Source organism: Marmota marmota, unplaced genomic scaffold, assembly GCF_001458135.2.
Source record: "Marmota marmota marmota unplaced genomic scaffold, marMar, whole genome shotgun sequence".
In the NCBI taxonomy this organism is placed as follows: Eukaryota; Metazoa; Chordata; class Mammalia; order Rodentia; family Sciuridae; genus Marmota; species Marmota marmota.
In genome coordinates this window covers 68,655,737-68,674,048 of record NW_025999900.1, presented here as the reverse complement: position 1 = coordinate 68,674,048, position 18,312 = coordinate 68,655,737, and the positions used below count along the sequence as shown (strand labels likewise).

Genomic DNA, 18,312 nt, shown 5'->3' with positions numbered 1-18,312 from the left:
ATCCGACCCCGCGCCGCGCCGGCCCGCGCGCCCCTGCCCGCCTGGCCTCTCCGCAGCCCGGCGGCCGGCCGCGCGCCCTTGCCCGGCGGCCCCTCGGCGGCCCGGGTGGCCCTCCCGCGGCGCCTTCTGCCCTGCGGGCCCCCTGGACATCTCCAGGTGGCCGTCGCGCGCGCCCCTGCCCAGCCGGCCTCTTGGCGTCCCCGGATGGCCCTTCCGCACGCCCCTGTCCGGATGGGCCCTTTCCACATCCCTAGGTGGAGCACCCTGGGGCCTCCATGCCTGAGCCCTTCTTGTACCCCCAGGTGGATCCTACCCAGGCCCTCTGAGGCAGCCCCCCAGGGATCCTCTCGGTACTTTAGCCCTCCAGGCATTCCCAACCCCCTCCCTGAGTAGCCCACCTATCCCGGAGCACAGCAGTCCAGCCTGACCCCGGCACTTTCCTCCCAGGGCTAACTCTGCCACCCAATATCAGGGGGTTTGTGTCCTGCTGTTCATCTTCCAGCCCCTAAGGCCATCTCTGGACTTCAGTAACTGTTTTCCGGCCCCCCAGGGGCATGTTCCTGAGCTAGGGAGGCCTTCCCGAACTGTAGCCTGGTGAAAAGTCCAAAGGAAGGAAGGGTCTTGTGCCTAGGACCCCCTGCTGCAGGCCCCAGATGAGGCTGAACCCCAGCAAGGACAGAGTGCCTGGGGCCAGTTCCTCTGTAGGCAGAGGGGCACCTCACACTTTCCAGCTCATCTCAGAATTCTCAGCTATGTTGATTTTTGAGCATTACTAAAGCTTGAGGAGAGTATATTGCCCAGATACCACCCCCAAGAGCTGAAGACAGGAGGTGGTCCCAAATGACAACAATCATGGTTCCTTCCAAACCATGTGGGGGAGGTGAGGCAGGTATCTGGGGGCTGGAGGTTGGTCTAAGGAACCCTGTGGTGCTGCCCAGGTTACCTGGACAGTGAAGGTCTGTGGCTGCAGGGAGACCATGTTCAGTTTGAAGGGCAACCCTATGGGACACCCTGGGAAGTACAGGGTGTCTCTCAGAAGAGAGCCCTGGGCCACCATGCAGGATTTGGGCAGGTGGCCCAGGCCAGTGCGCTGCAGTCTCCCAGCACACACAGTCTCCCTGCATGATGCTGGGAGTCTAGGCGGGAAACCAATAGGAGTGCCGAGACCAAAGCCAGGAAGGGTCCAAGAGGGGTTCTGCCACAGTTGTGTGCTAAGAATGGAGTTGGAACTACCAGAGCTTGCTGTGAAGGGCTCCCAGGGAGAGTGGAGGGGTGCAGGACCCCAAGGTGCTTCCTTTTGTGTTTGATGGTGATTGATGTGCAGAGTGAGAGAGAAGTATAGGTACAAGAGGGCAGGTGATGATCCACAGTCTGTGTCTCCAAAAAAAGATAAGATGGAATGGGGGTCTCCCTCCCTCCCCACAGGCCTACGCCCCACACTCTTCCATAGCATAAGATTTCCTTCTACCAATTCCAGAATAACAGACCAAAAAAGTTAGAATTACCCAACAATTCCTAAGCAGCTGTCAGCCATGGAGAGAACATGGAAACATCACACTCCGTACCTCTGCATTTGCCTCCATCCAAAACAGGACAGGCTTCAATAAAACAATCACATCCTACAGGTGCCTGCTGAGGAATATGACCCTTTCCCTCTCCCAGTGTGGGGGTGGACAAGAAAAACATGGCCGTCAGAGCTCAGGGCCCATTTCTCAGGAGGTACCCAAATGAATTCCAAACCAGCCCCACCAGGCCTAAGACACACTCCTCACACAGCAGAATGATGCTTAGGAAGCCTCAGAAGAGGCACAGGGTCCAGCTGCTGCAGGCCAGCTCACTCTGCCTTCCTCTCTCCAGATGAAAGGTGAATGGACAATTGCCTGCCCTCAACCTAACTCAGAGACAGCCAGAAGATCTCAGGACTAAAGAATTAAAACATCTGGTAGCAAAGCAAATAGACATTCAAGCGAGGAGAGTGGCTTGTGCAGAGAGCAGGCATGCTGGCTCAGGAAGGGGCCTGCTGACAGACACGTGAGGAAATTCAACAGAAACACTAGAGGGAGAGAGGGTCAGGTAGGTGGAAAACCTGGCAGAGCAGAAAGTGCACCTGAAGGTTGGGGACCCAGCACAGGAGTGCTCTACATATTAGGACCCTAATGAGAAACTAGGTCCAACAAAGAGGAGCCCAGAAATCTGCTGACCAGACAGCACAATGCGAGGGAGATTTAAGAGCCAAGGAACATAAGAAGGGTTCACATCACACCTCAGTAGAGTAAGTCAGAAGCAGTCAGGGTAGAACATCAGATTGCTAAGGGAATAACATTTCCAGGTCATTTCAGGGCAAGTCAAGCAGTTAAAGCAACTGACTCAGCTGTTATTTTCTGAATACATACTTTAAGCTGCAGACCACTCTCAATGCTGGAGGATAAGGACATAAAGTCTCAGCCCTGGAGAGCTGACAGTCTAGCAGCAGGCTGGGGACACGTGGTATATAATGTCTTATGGTAAGTGTTTTTGAGACAAAATGGTGAGGGTACAGATTCAGGATCAGGACAGAGAGGGGCACTCTTCAACTCAGGAGTCAGCAAAGGAGAACCCATGCAGGTGGGCAGGGGCCCAGAGGACACTTGGCAGGGACACATCCCTGTGCAGGATCCTTTGGGGCCTGGGGGATTTGGCCTTTGCTTCTGTGATCTGATCGTTGCTCAGAAGGATCCCTGAGGCTGCACAAGGCACTGGGTTCTGGAGGTAGATGAGTTTCAAAGAGCCTGCAAGAAAGTCTCCTTGGAATAACAGCAGAGCCTTCTCAGGAAAGGCCACAGCATGTTCCAGAAAATCAGAGTGTCATGAATCACACTTAGACCTGTTATTTGTCTTGCCTGTTACTAAACTTCAACAATTAATGGAACCCCCTTCTCCTAGGAAAAGTGTATCACCAACAAGGACAAAAAATCATATTGGCCTCTGTTTTTCCCAGAAGCATTTTCAAAGTTTGAAGACATAGTCCTTAGGAAAATAAAGTAGAACACAAGAATTCTTTCTCCAATTGTTCATGCAAGTATAGACATCAGTGTGAGAAATGCTACTCAGGAGGATCACAAATTCAAAATGAGCCCAGGCAATTTTGCAAGACATGTCCCAAAATAAAAAGGACTAGAGATGTAGCTCAGTGGTAGAGCACCTGCCCAACATGTGTAAGGCCCTGGGTTCCATCCCCGGTACTAAAAAAAGAAAAGATTTTTTTCTTTAAAAATTTAAAGCCACGTGCAGTGGCACACAATTGTAATCCTAGCTACTTGGGAGGCTGAGGCAGGAGAATCACAAGTTTGAGGCCTCAATGACTTAGTGAGACACTGTCTCAAAATGACAAATAAAAATGGCTGGGGATATAGCTCATTGGTAAAGCACTCGGTTTCAATCCCCAGTACACATACACAACCTTGACCTTAAGTCTAGCCAATAAAAGACCTAAATCAAAAGAAGGAACTTGAGTGGTCTGGTTCTGGTCGTGAACTCACTGCAGGCATCAGAGTACAGAGAATGTGACCAGGCTCAGGGTGGGTTAAAAATACCAAGACTCTGGCCAGCATGGACCCCCAGGGCAGGCAGAAGAGGTGGGGAGTCTCAGCAGGGTCCTCACCACTCAAAGCCAGACATCAGCTAGTACGGTCTAATTAAACCATGCTGCTGAAAAACAGGACACCCTTTCCTAATGATTCTTCATTCCTAAAAATAATGTAAGAATTCTTGAAGCTTGAGAGTGAGAAGCAGTCGTGTGATTTCAGCAATAGTTTTTCTATCTTAAAATATTAAGTATTTTAAGATGTCTCAGTGATTTCTGTATTTCCACATACCCTTCCATCTCCTAATCTAGAAACAGCTGCAATAACCCTCCCGGAAAGTTAACTGCAGTCATTTCAGTGATCGAATTGTGAGCCAGTTTTAAAAAACATATTCTTTGTTGCACTGTTTAATCACGGACAAGTATTTGCAAAGCCAATAAAGTCATTTCTTTTAAACGGGGGGCAGTGGTGGCATTGTGTAGGCACTCAGCAAAGCTGCAAACTACATCTCCCAGGCACCCCGACCGGTCCTGCGCGCTGCGTGGGGTCAGCTCCCGGATGGGCCGCCAGCGCGAGGCCCCTTCGGCTTCAGGTGAGCACAGGGGGCCGCTGCTCCCCATCCGGAGCCAGCCAGTCACCAGCCGAGAAGGGTGTTGGGGACGCAGGGAGATTCCGCCGCCAAGGCTGAGCGAGCATGCGCTTGAAGACCGTTTGTGCGCGCGCGCGCGCGCCCACCCGCGGCTCCGTTCTGGGTGTCTGTCCTGCTCCAGAAGCGCGCAGGCGCTCAGCCGCCGGGGTCGCCCAGGGGCCGGGTGGCGGGACGCACTCACGTGAGTCCCGGGTAAAGACAGGAACTGACCTGGTGGCCAAGCAGAAGTGAAAGCAGTCTAGAAGCATGGTGTTGCAGTGACTAGAGCCAGACCTAACCGCACTGCGGCTGGGGACTTTGGCTGCGTCCCTGTGCACGGTTCCTTGGATCCTTCCCTCCTCGAATCCTTCCCGGCGTCTCCAGCCTCCCCTTGACTCGTATCCCAAGACCTTTCTGTTTATCCTAGGACGAAAGCCCCCCTGTTGCTGTGAACTCCTACTCACCCCAAGGTAGGTCTCTCTCAAGTGAGCCCCTGACTCCCCAGACCCTCCTCTATTCCTGGATTTCCCAGCCGGGCCACCCCTGTGCACTGGCAAACCTCAAGCAGCACCCTGGCCTCTGCCCAATGGGTACTCTGGTGGTACCCTGAGGGAGACATCAGGCTCCTCTTCCTAAAGGCCCATGTCCTGTCTTTGTGTTGTGTGAGAGAGAGAGACAGAGACACACCAGGGATTGAACCCAGGGGTGCTTAACCACTGAGCCACATCCCCAGCCCTTTTACTTTCTGAGTGTCTTGCTAAGTTTCTTGGTGCCTAAATTGGTGAGGCTGGCCTGGAACTTGAGATCCTCCTGCCTCAGCCTCCCTAGTTGCTGGGATTACAGGCCTGCACCATAAAACACTCATCTATGATAATCTGTTACAGCAGCAGTAGGAAACTGATACATGGCCTCCTCTTCCCAGGTGTGGTAAACACACTGCCCCAGGCACTGCCATCTTTCCTGGCACCTCACTGTCCTGGAGAGGGCGTGCACTCAACGCTGATCCCCACTGTGAGATGGGTCTCATTTCCACTGAGCAGGGCTGGCTCTGTGGCCATGTCAACCACTAGGAGGTGGCAGATGAACCCACATGGGTCAGCTCAGCCCCAAGACCCCAAGACTTCAGCTTATGCTGCTGTGGTGAGTAGGAGCTCTGCAGGAACCCTATGAAGTCAGCATCTCACCTGGCTGCAGCCTCAGGAGACTCCCCAGGTGAGACCAGAGTTGGTAGGATGAGCCCAGTCAGCCCCCAGCCACGAGTGAAAATAACACGGAATCTTTTAAAGTCACTCAGAACTACACAGCATGCGACCTCTGTGGTGACCGTTGGCACTTAGCTCCCACTCTGCCCTGGGAGGACTCTTGTGTGTTTCCCTGGCCCAGAGCACCCCAACTCCCACATCTTTGTCAGGGGCCTCAGGAGGGGGAGGGATTGTGATGTTCCCCTTCCCCAGGACCCTGTCTGAACCCCACCTCTTAGATCCCCTCCAGCAGTCCCTGTGGCTCCATGGCCTGCCCCCCACCCACCCTGGGGATCCTGACGAACAGATGGGACAAAATTACATTGAACTGGAAAGGGAATGCCCAGCTGGGTGATGTAGGTAGGCTTCCTGAGGGAAGAGGAACTTTCACTGCATCTTACAGTGAGGGAGGCAGAGAAGCAGGAGGAATGTTGAAGGGCAGCAGGCACCATATGGCCACATCTGCACCTCAGCCTGGGCTCTGGGACAGCACTGCCTGTTTGCCAATGTGTGCACGGTCCAGGTGGCTGTCACCTCCTCTCAACCCAAAGCCCCTCACCAGTCCTGCCCCCGCAGAAGCCCAAGCAACCCCTAAGTCGGTCACTGAGTCCAGGGCCACCTCCTCACACTTCATCCTGCCAGCCAGCAGGGCTGGGGACCCTCCCTCCTTTCCCTATCTCCCACCCTCAGGCCCCTCCAGCTCCATCGCCTCAAAATGCAGCCTGGATTGTCACCCTGGCTCAGAACCCTTCTGCAGTCCCACGCCTTGAGACCAGGCAGTTATGGCTCCAGCCTAAGGCCTGGGGCCACTTGTCCAGCCAGCTTCTCAAGGCCACCCCAGACCCTCTATGCACCCTAGTCCACCTCCAGGCACACTTCCAGAGCTGGGAGCTCTCTTCCTCAGGAAACCTCCCTCTGTGTGCCTCACCCAGCTGCCCCGCCCCCACCCCACATCACTGCTGGGTCCTGGAATCCTGTCTGGGCCTTCAAAGGCAGGACCAAGGCTCCAGAGGTGCGGTCAGCCCCAGGGTGGGACACCTGGCACCCAGGTGCCCCAGAACTTGCTCCTGACAGCGTACGGTAGGCCTCCATCTGCCGGCAGGACCCTCTGCCCCTCACCTTCCAGGTGCTGGAGGCTGGGGCAGGACCCCTCCCCGGCAGCTGCCACACCTCCCAGCAGCCCCAGGCAGGCAGTACTTTGAGGCCTGTTTTCTCCCTGGTGAGACACAAGGACACAGAGGTCTCCCCCAAAACCTCCCCGCGGAGAAGCTCTGGAAAGCTGAGGTCCGAGAGCTCCTAGGAGCCGGGAGACCCCGAGGCTTGGCTCTTCAAAGTCGCACTCTGCCAGAAGGGCGTGCTCCGGGCCAGGAAGTCGTAGAAGGCATGAGTGGACTCAGCAGACCTGGGTGGCTGTGCGAGGAGCACATCCTTGTCCACATCCTCAGACACCAGCTCTGCCACCATCTGCGTGATGTCCTGCGGGCGACATTGGTATCAGGGGCTGTGTGGGCAGGGAGGCACAGGGACTGGGCAGATGAGGCCAGGGACAGGGCAGCCTCCCCGCCCACCACACACCCTGTCTTGGGAGGGGGTGCCCAGCATGGCCAGCCGCCGGCGCTCATCGATGCTGATGCTCCAGTGGCGGCGTGGGCGCCTGTGCTCCTGTGGCTCACACACCTGTGGGGACAGGACAGGATGGTGCGGGCACACCTGGGGCCTCCGCTCCCCTTCCCCTGCACACAGTGAGCTCACTTAGCCTCCCCGCTCCCAGTGGGCGGCGGCACGTGGCACCCGGGGCACCTCCCAAGTTCCGCAGTGTCTGTCCCTAGGCTTACAGTGAGGGCTGCCATGTTTAGAGCTAGAAACGGCCTCCAGGACCCTGGGCACAATTACCACAGGGGCCCAGGCTGGGCCAGAGACGGTCAGTCGGCCTGTTGTGCACCTCTCAGAAACACTGGACTCGAGAGACAGACCCCATACATCCCCCCAGTCCCCTCTAAGGTGATACGCGGGGTGAGGTGGAGTGATGCTGCTCGTGAATGCACAGGAGGAGGAGAGGTACAGTGCAGGAAGGCCATCCATGTGCGCAGGAGACCGGAGGTGGTGACCAGCAAGAGGGCCAGGAAAAGGCCAGGCACACCTGCAGGGAGAGGCCAGCAGCATGTCCCCACCTTCCCAGTGGGCAGGCCGTCTGCCCCATGAGTGGAGGGGCACCTTCTCACCTTCTGGAAAGGGGAGGGGTGCCACGCTGAAGACAGCAGGCAACCCAGCCCCGCAAAGCCCTACTCAGAAAATCAAACCTCAACAACCCCGTGCCAGCCACTCTGCGGTGGGCACATGTCCGTGGAATGAAAAGCAGGGACTGGACAGGTGTGTGCACAACTCCATCCATAGCATTGTTTTCAGTTGTCGAAACATGGAAGCCCAAGTATCCATCAAGGGATGTAAAAGAGACAAGGGGCCAACCACACAAGGGAACATTATTCAGACTCAAGAAACTAGGAAACTTGCTGGGCGTGGTGGCTCATGCCTCAGCTACTTAGTAAGGCCCTCAGAAACTAGCAAGGCCCTAAGCAACTGAGGGAGACCCTCAGTCTCAAAATAAAAAGGGCTGGGGATGTGGCTCAGTGGTTAAGCACCCTGGGTTCAATCCCAGAACCAAAAAAAAAAAAAAAAAAGAGAGGAGAGCCCCCAGCTCCATCATGCTAAGGTGAACCCTCCAGGGACAAGCTTCGCCAAGCACACAGCATTTGCACAAGCACTGCTTTGGGAAACAGGGCCGGGCCTCCCAGGGCAAGGGACACTCAGAGAGGCATCCTAGGAACCACCAAGCACAGGTCCCTACTGACACTGCCGTCCTGGGAAGCAGATAGACCCATGAGCAAGGGCAGGAAGGTATGGAGAAGGGCCACTCAGAGGACAAGACTGGTTCTTCCACATGAAACACTCCATGGGAGGTAGGCTGGGGGTCCCTCTGTTTTTTGTGGTGCTGGGGATGGAACCCAAGGCATCAGTGCATTCAAGGCCAGCACTCTACCAGCTGAGCTATGTCCCCAGCCCTGGTGTTTGTTTTGGTACTAGGGACTGAACTTAGGGATGCTTTACCACTGAGTTGCATTCCAGTGTTTTTTTGTTTGTTTGAGATGGGGTCTTGCTAAATTGCTAAGGCTGACCTGGTACTTGTGATCCTTCTGCCTTAGCCTCCTAAGCAGGGGGGCTGGGATTACAGGCCTGCACCACTGAATCTGGCTGTTGTTTCTATTCTTAGCCCTGTTTCTGTAATTGAATTGTACACCTCCCTTCTAATATGTGGTCTCACAGTGCTTCCCCTAGAGTTTCTCTTCCTACCCTGATGATGTTACTCCCAGAAGGGGTATATTCTCACAATATGCTTGTGTGAAGTAGGCTGGCCTTCTGTGTTTCTTCCAGGAGCCTGAGAACAGCAGGCCCTAGGAGGAGCACCAAGAGGGGAATGCAGAAGACACACAACCCTGCTGTTCAGGTCCACGAGCAGAAAACAAAATGGAAGTTCACTATGCATCACTAGAATTATGGAGCTGCTTGTTATAGAGCATCATTACAGCAAATGCTGACTAATGCAGGACTGAAAATAAGATACAGAAAACATTTATAAAAAATGAGGAAGATGGAGAACTATTCCTGTTGGGCCAACATACAACTAACAAACCTTGAAGAGAGAGAAAATGAACTCACACACACAACACGCACACATGTGCTTTTCCCAGAAACTAAAGGAAAAGGCCCCAGTCGGAAAGCCCCCACCCAGGGCAATGAAAATAAATGCCTCCCCCGAGTACATTCCAGAACTCTGACAGGCAGAGAAGCTTTCAGGGAAGAAACGAAGCACAGGGCTGGGAGCACAGCCTATGCAGCTCTTGCCTACGTGCTTCAGGCCCTGGGTTTGATCCCCTCCACCACAAAACAAACACAAACAGGGTAGAAAGATCCGAAGTCCAAAAGTTCAGGGCATCACACAGCAGCCCTAGAAACCAGAGGTGATGGGGCACTTAAGAGTCCTGCAGGAAGAGCCTCTCCCACCAAACATGCCACCAGTCAAGCACCATCCGGAGCTCACCTGAGACCTTCAGCACCCTGTGAGCCCCACTGGGGGAAGCTGCTGGGTGGTGTGCTCTAGGGTCAACAGGCAAACAGAGAAAGCAGGGCCAGGACATGGGCTGCTGAGGAAGACAGAGGGTGACAGCCAGGGCCTGAGGAGGGTCACTGCCCAGCCTCTGTGAGAGGACCTGCAGAGATGTGTTGTGAATTTGGGAAAGGACTGATCACCAGTTCACAGAAAATAGAAAAGAGGAGGCAGGAGGGAAAGAAGAGGGGAGAAACAAGAAGGGTGTGGACAATGCTCACTATCACTACAGGGCCAGTGGTGGCAGGTGACAGGTGTGATCTGGGGGCAGAGGGCAGAAAAGTGTGGTGCTGGGAGTGGGTTGCTCAGGCCTTAGCTTCCCCGGCGGGAGAGCAACAGAACCCAAAGCTGAGAACTGGAAAGGCAGCAGCCCAGGGTGCAGGCTCCTACAGCCCAGGGGACGGCTGCCCTACAGGCAGAGCCACCCGACAGACAGGACAATCAGAGAACTCATGTCTGCCGAATGTATGGGACAATCACAAAGTCGGTCATGATGTAGGCCACAAGCAAAGCAGGTCCTCCCACACACTACAGATGCCACAACAAATCTGTGACTACGACACAGTATAATTAATTAAAAATTACTAATAAGCCAGGCACAATGGTGCATGCCTGCAATCCCAGTGACTTGGGAAGCTAAGGCAGGAGGTTACCAAGTTCAAGGCCGATTGGGGCAACTTTGACCCTTTTCCAAAATGAAAAATTGAAAGGGCTGGAGGTGTAGCTCAGGGGTAGAGCACTCCTGCGTTCAATCTCTGCAGAAAACAAACACAGGCCACTCCTATTGACACAGACATTCCAAAACACCCTTCTAATTGACCCCAGAGTGAAAAAGAAAATCAAGGTTGAGATGTAAATTTATTAGAAATGAACAATGAGAGGAGGACACACCAAAACCCATGAAGGGTGGCCAAAAATGTCCTCTAAAGGCACTCTATATCTTTAAATGCATCATTAGAAAAAAGTTCCGCAGTGGCCAAGCAAATCACTTGAGAAGCTAGAAAAAGAACAAAAGAAATTTACTGAAAGTTTAAAGATGGAATTACGGTAGATTAGTGAATAAGTTAAAAGAAAAAACAGTGGACAATAATCACAAATGGATTCTTTGAAAAGCCACATGCTCACCATCCCACGCACAGCCATCTTTCCACTCATGTTCAGGGTCCGTTCAGCTTCTTCTTTCAGAACTGCATGTCATCACAGGTTTTACCCACTTTTCTATTCAGTCTGGTTTGTTTGGGGGGCTTGTTTTCTTGTAGTGCTGGGAATGAAACCTTCCCTAAGCAGAACCACACAGGTAGTCTGCCTTCCCCTGCTCGGGAATATCCATGGGTCTGCACAGCGGTGTTGGTCCCTTTCACCATCATGTGAACCAAGGCACAAATCTGGGCTTGTTTGAACCCAGGGGTACTTAACCACTGAGCTTGGCAAGTGCTCCAACACTGAGCTGCACCCTGAGTCCTCTGTTCGGTTTTCACGACAGTTTTCTGACAGCTTGCAAGCATCCCTTCATAGACACTTGACTGTTTAAAGATTACAAGTATTTCCTTCCAGAATGTCATTTAACATTTTTATGTCCTTGATTGTGCCATAATTTAAAAATCTGTTAGGCTTTTCCTCCAAGGATTGTACGTCTGGCCTAAGAAAGGCATTTGTTACTCTGGGATTCTAAACACTTTGGCGTCTCCAGTGCTGCTATGGTTTGGGTTAAATGCTATGTGTTTCAGAAGAAGTGGGGGTTCACTCTGCCATGTTCTAGGTGGATAGCCAACCATCCCACTACCACTTATTGAAAAGTATTTCCTGCTGCTTTGAAATTCCACGCAGAAAGTAAACCTCCAGATTAAAAAGTGATATGGGTCACTTTTTCTTCTTTCAGTACTAAGGATGGATCCCAGGGCCTTGCACACGCTAGGCAAGCGCTCTACAACTGAGCCACCCTCCGGCCCACAAGTGTCACTTTGACACCCATCTGTCCTAAATTGGGCAGGTATTTGCCACTTTCTGCCCCAATACCACACAATTTTAATTGCTAGAGCTTAGAGGAGGCAAGGACTTTTGTTTCTGTTGCTCAGGCTGGGTGCCGTGGCACATTCCTGTAATCCCAGCGGCTCAGGAGGCTGAGACAGGAGGATCACAAGTTCAAAGCCAGCCTCCACAAAAGCAAGGTGCTAAGTAACTCAGTGAGACCCTGTCTCTAAATAAAATACAGAATGGGGCTCAGTGTCAAGTGCCCCTGAGTTCAATTCCTGCCAAAAAAATTGTTGCACGGTTTCTTTCTTTATAAAGTAAAAATTTTACACATATATTTTAAGAAATATCTTATTGTCAGTGAACTTTATTTATTTATACGCAGTGCTGAGAATCAAACCCAGTACCTCACACATGCTAGGCAAGTGCTCTACCACTGAGTCACAACGCCAGCCCTACATGTATTTTTTAAAATTAGATTTTAATGAATATATTACCAATATTACTTTTCCATGTTTTTGAACTCTGAATAAATAGAGCCACACTGCATAGATGATTCGGTCAGTTGCTTCTTTCACTCAGAAATACACCCATTAAATGGGTCCATGCTCCGTCCTGTGGAGCAGGTATCGGCACAAACAAATTTGCTGAATTTGACACAGAGTGTGCAGTAAACTGGCGGCTACTTACAGTCCATCCCCCACCCTGGGCTGGAATACTGCTGTTCTCCACACATTCACGTGGGCAGCGCAGGATCTGGTTATTCCTAGTCCCCTCCACCCCTTATTTTTTTTTAAGTTGTCAATGGACCTTTATTTTATTTATTTTTATGTGGTGCTGAGATTCGAACCCAGGGCCTCACACATACTAGGCAAGTGCTCTACCACTGAGCTACAACCCCAGCCCTCCCAGTCCCCTTGATGAAGCCATTCTTTCAACTGGAGCATTCAGTCCACATTCATTTGCTAAACTGAATGCCAGGTGAGTGGCTCTGTCCGCTTCTCACCTAATGCTTTCTGTCCCTTTTGCCTGTTTGCGTTTCTTGGTTGGTGCCTCATGCTTCCTTCTGCGACCACTGCATGTGGTTTCTGTCCCATCTTCCCTTCCCCTGTGGGGACAGGGCTCTTTCTATTCTTGGGTGCAGTCACAGTGTACATGCAAAACCAAAGTCCAATATTCCCAAATGGTGCAAGACCCAGAGGCCTTGTGTCCAAGCCACTGTGGTGGGTACCGTACCCCAAGCAGGCTCTGTGACTGACACCCAGTGATTGTTTGAACCCAGGGGTACTTAACCACTGAGCTCAGTACTTAACCACTTAACCATCGGTGCTCGTTTCGATCTCCCCAAAGACTTGTGTTTCACCCTCATTCCTGGTCTACTTCACGCCTTCTGAGATCACTGTCTTCCTCTTTGAGGTCCGTCCTCAGAATTGATATGAGAGTCTATGGGGGGACTGGGGACATGGCTCAAGTACTAGTGAGCTCGCCTGGCATGCATGAGGCACTGGGTTCAGTCCTCAGCACCACATAAAAATAAAATGGAGATATTATGTCCACCTAAAGCTAAAAAAAAAAAAAGAAAGAAAGAAAAAAAGAGTCTATGGAGGATGAATTGCTTTTTGTTTATCACTTTCATTATTTTATTTATTTTGTGGTGCTGGTGATTGAACCCAGGCCCTCATGCATGCTAGGCAAATAAATACTTTACTACTGTGTTAAGTCCCAGCCCTTTATTTGGCGGTACTGGGAAACAAACCCAAGAGTGTTCTACCACCAAGCTACACCCCTAGCCTATTTATTTATTTGAGACAGGATCTCCCTAAATTGCTGAGGCTGGCCTTGAACTTGAGATCCACTTGCCTCAGTCTCCTGAGTCACTGGGATCACATGCATGTCCAACAACTGTCCTATATTTATCATTTGAAGTCAAGTGATAACTTGCCTTCTCTGTAGAAGATACCTATGCCAGGCAGAATTTTTTTCTTTTCTCTCGGCCTACATGTGGTACCCTCTCTGTAACAAGCTTCCACAGCCTTTTTCTTTTTTCTTTTTTTTTTTTTTAGGTCCCACTGTGTGCCCCAAGCTGGCCTCAGACTCTCAATTCCCTTGAGGGGTTCGGGTCACACATCCTATGGCTGCCGACTAAAGGTAGCTGTCAAGTCTCTCTGCTTCCTCTGCCTGCCTCTGAGAGACTTGTCTCTGGACCCTGCAGGACCACTGTGACGGCTCGGGCTTGGAACCTAACTTAGGCCACTGGGCTTTGCTGGGCCGCCCAGGACAAGGTCTGATCACCACCGACCTCCAGAGCACATCCAAGGACTTGCACATGGATCAGCCTCATGTCGCCCCCTCCCAGGTTCAGGAGGGAGGACCAGCATGAGAAAAGATGCTGCAGAGATGATGGAGTGTGACTTCCAAGGTCACCTGCAGAGCCCTGGCTGCTTGCACTTGGCTCTCACTCCCTCTGGGGGAAGCCAGCCACTTGCTGGGAAGACACACAGCCTACTGTGTGGAGATGTGTGGTCAGGATCTGTGGCCTCTGCCAATATCCAACCCCGACCAAGTGAGGGAGTGCTGTGGGCACAGCCTTAGTCCAGCTTTCAGAAGGACTGTAGCTCAGACTGACATCTTGACAACAACCTCCTGACAGACCACATCAAGGCCACCCAGCTAAGCAGAGTTCCTGGCCTACAGAATCCAAGGCAAAATATTGTTTCAAGCCACTAAGTTTTGGAGTTACTGTTTATGTAAGAATGTATAACTAATATGCCAGCAAAACACTATGTGTACCTAGAGTAAAATTTTCAAGATCCATGAAATTTTGTTTGTCCGTCCATCCCAGGGATGGAACCCAGGAGTGCTTAACCACTGAATTACACACTTAGCTCTCTTTATTTTTTGAGATAAGTTCTCGCTAAGTTGCTGAGGCTGGCCCTGAATTTATGATCCTCCTGAGCTGCTGGGATTATGCGTATGCACCACTGTGCCCAGCATGAAGTTTGTTTTTTTAAAAAACTGGGATTGCATTGAATCATGTTTTTGAAACTTAGCAGGCTTAAACCTTAATAATGGAGCCAGGCATGGTGGCACCCAGCCCATAATCCCAGCAATTTAGGAAGCTGAGGCAGGAGGGTCACTGGCTAGCCTGGGCAACTTAGTGAGACCCTGTCTCAAAAAATAAAAGGGCTAAGGATATAACTCAGTGGTACCCCGAGGGTTCAATCCCCAGGGCTGCACACATGCATAAAGTAAGATTAACACCTAAAACTTCTCGTCTTGTGAGGTATCTGTGTATTGCTCAGCTACTCAGTGCTCCTCACAGAGGTATGTGGCCAGGGCTGCCCGAGTGCTGCCACAGCGAGCAGGAGTCTTCCCAGGCTTTTCTGACTGTTTTTTTCAGGCTATTGAAACTAGGGTTTCACCCATAGCAGCTACTCAAGCCTTCTTTCATTCAGGAGTATGGAGTTGTTAATTGGCTGGGGGAGGGTGTTTCTAGGTAGAGAAGACCTTGTTGTGAATAGTGGCCTTTTCATCTTTCCTGCCCTCCCTTTCCTGGAGTATGGACACCATTCCCATCTGCTGGGTGGGAGCCAGGGTGGAAGCCCTGCTGGCCATTTGTGCTTCTGTGGCCAGGCTGCAGAGCTGAAGGAGGAGGCAGAAGTCCAGTACTTTTAGTGCAACACACTAATTCCGAATGCCCCTGTCCAAGCACGGAGCTCTCTCTCCATCTTCAGGGATCTGTGATTCTTTGGCAGTATTTAAAAGTTACCCTCAGGAAGGTTTTGTACACTTTTTAAATTTACTACTAGTACTACTGTAAGTGGCCTTCTTTGCCAGTTTTTTTTTTTTTTTTTTTTTTTTTGGCCTTCTTTTTTAAAAATTTTTTTAGCTGTTGATAGACTTTTATTTTATTCCTTTATTTGTATGCGGTGCTGAGGACAGAACCCAGGGCCTCACACATGCCAGGCAGGTGCTCTACCGCTGAGCCCCAGCCCAGCCCGTGTGTTATCTTCTTGAGCCTGCTATTGGGTCTGTAAAGGCTACTAACTTCCCAACCCTCTTTCTGTGGATGGATTCCAGTCAATGCCTCTAGACTGATCAGGACATGGTTTCCAAACAGGGCTGACTTCACATGTCTGGTGCTCCATGGCTGGTCACTTACAACTCCGGGGGAGGAAAGGCAGACACTGGCATGAGGACAGAGGGAGGTGTATGGCTTCTGCTGCCTCACTCACCTGCCCGGCCTGCCCAGTGGTAACCCTGGTGCACCCCCAACCCCGGTCCCAGTCCTGCAGCTCCCAGCTTCCTTACAGCACTACCACCACCACCCCTAGCCCCCCACCCTTCTACTAGCTGTCATTAAGCACAAGTGCGACAGCTGGAGCTTCACCCACTGGTCTAGGCTGGTGGTCTGGAGACCCTGTGCTGGGGAAGACCTCCTTGGCCTGATGTCAGCCCAAGGCTGCTCATCTTTGTGAGTATGTTCTGGCACCACGCATGGCACTGGGGGCTGTAGTCAGGCACAGCAGAGGCAGTGGCTCTTGAGACCCAGGTTGGGAAAGGGGAAGGATGAAGGACTTAAGTTAGCCTGGGAGGTGACACCGGAGAAGAGGCCAATTAAGGGAAGATCTGGAAGAAAAAGATTCTACATCCAGGGGACAGAAAGTTAGAGAGGGCAGTCTGGGTGCCTTTCAGGGCCACAGTCAGAAGCAAGGGAGAGGCCAAGGAACTTTGCACAGGAGCAACCCTGGGAAGGACCCAGGTGTGAAAGACACTGCAGTGTCTCCTCCTGTCCCTGCTCTCTCTGCCACAAGGCCCTGGGGTTTGTGCAAAGCTAGCCAGGCCCACTCCTCCTGTGTACCTACTGGCTATACCACCTATCAGAAGGCAAGTCCCTCAGTAGCTAAAGGGTCTTGCTGGTCCCTCACTCCAGTGGCCCCAGTACTGGGTACCCACATAAGGAAATACCCAGGAGGGCACAGGGCAGTCATGCAAGCAGCTCAGAGAGCCTTCTTACTTTCCCCCCACCTTTGACTTCAGTGAACACACGTGCTGGACACACACAAACCCAAATGCATGACTCAAAAGGCTGCCTGCACTGTCTGACTGCAGGACCAGCACCTGGCAGCCTGGGAGACCCTTGAGCTCCTGCCTTACAGAAGTATGGACCTGTCTGGCCTGGCTTTGAACCTTCCCTAAGCGGAACCACACAGGTAGTCTGGATTCCTCAGCTCAGGGAATGCCCATGGGCAGGCACAGCTGGATCTGTCTGTCTCTCTCACTACTGTGGGAACCAAGCACATCCCTGCCCTGGAAGCTTGTTCTCCCTCCAATTCAAGATACTCTCTTGGCCAGGAGTGAGGGGCACTGGACATCTTCCCGACCTCGGGTGGGCCTCCACTCTGCCTGGCATAGAGAGGCAAAAAGGGTACAGGATGGTGGAGAAAGAGCATACTGCCCCTCTGTCTCCATTCAGGCCCCTGTATTCCCTGCCTGATCCCCTCCCCAACTAGCCCCCGCAAAGTCCGGGTTTCCAGAGGTGGCCTCCTCTTACTTACCCAGTCCTGCGTTTGCAATCCGTGCTGGTTACTGCTCTGGGCACCCGGTTGGCCCCTGGTCCTAGACTGGCCCCCAGGGGGAAAGGGCTGCCTATGCTCTTGAGTGGGCTGTGACTGCTGTGCCCACAGCTGCTTGCTGTCCATCTTGACCCTCAGCAGGCTGTGGGTCTTCACCTCTGAGGCTCTAGGGGAAGGATCAGGATCAGGTGGGGTAGGGTCCCCAAGGCTCCCAGGGCCCCTTGGTCAGATGGCAGGCAGCAAGTTAGGCCACCTTCCAGCCACTAACCAGACTGTTGCCCGATGGCTGGCCCCTGTGAGCAACATGCTCCTCACTACTCCTGTGGCCACTGCCCTCCACATCAGCATCCCAGTCAGAAGCCTCCGCTGTCTGTTGTCTCCAGCCCTGGCTCCTAGCACCAACCCTCCACCATCTTGCTCCTTGACCTGGCTTCACCACACCCAAGGCTCAGGCCTCAGTCTCCACCCCCTGGGGGTCTGTGCTGAGAGGGAGGGACACAGGAGGAGAGAACAAGATGCATGTTGGAGAGGGGAGGAGTAGGCCCAGTGGGTCCCAAAACCGTAAAAGCGGGAATAACTGGGGAGGGGAGGCCCTGAGACTGGGGTGGGGGGTAGGGCATAGAGACCAGCGCTGTGGGGTCCTGGAATGGAGGAGCAGGGTCCTATGGAGGTACTGAGAGGTTCAGCGGGGTCCTATGAAGGGCGGTCCTGTGGGGATGTAGAGGTTTGGTGGGGTCCTGTGGAGGTACAAAGAGACTGGCAGGGGGTTCTAGAGGGAACAGAGTGGCTCTGCGGTGTCCTGCGGGGGTACAGAGTGGCTTTGGGGGGTCACCAAGTAGCTGGGCGGGGTCCTCTGGGGGCAGGACGGGCCTCTACAGGCCTCTGCAGGGTCCGGTGACAGCGAGGCTGGCTCTGCGGGGTCCTGTGGAGGCGAGGCCGGCTCTGTGGTCCTGTGGGGGCTGGACGGGCTCTACGTGTCATTGGGAGACTCTGTGGGGTCCTGTGGGGGCGGGGTCCTGTAGGGGTAGGATGGCCCTGCGTGGTCACTGGAAGGCTCTGCGGATCCTTGTAGCGGCGGGGCTGGCTCTGCGGGGTCCTGTTGGGTTGGGGCGGGCTAGGCAGGGGTCACTGGGAGGCTCTGCGGGGTCCTGTTGGGTTGGGGCGGGCTGGG

General features: G+C 52.8%; 1 protein-coding gene across 1 annotated transcript in view; it reads right to left on the bottom strand.

Annotated features, from left to right (window-relative positions):
* Positions 1-3,389: 3,389 nt before the first annotated feature.
* Tex22 (testis expressed 22) overlaps positions 3,390-18,312 on the bottom strand; it is a 15,140-nt gene continuing 217 nt past the window's right edge. Inside the window, exons 2-4 of the mRNA XM_015496532.2 lie at positions 17,124-17,307; positions 7,008-7,109; positions 3,390-6,908 (exon numbers count right to left, since the gene is read on the bottom strand). Of these exons, the coding sequence (XP_015352018.1) occupies positions 6,729-6,908; positions 7,008-7,109; positions 17,124-17,267 (426 nt within the window). The 5' untranslated portion in view covers positions 17,268-17,307 and the 3' untranslated portion in view covers positions 3,390-6,728. The remainder of the gene's footprint in view (positions 6,909-7,007; positions 7,110-17,123; positions 17,308-18,312) is intronic.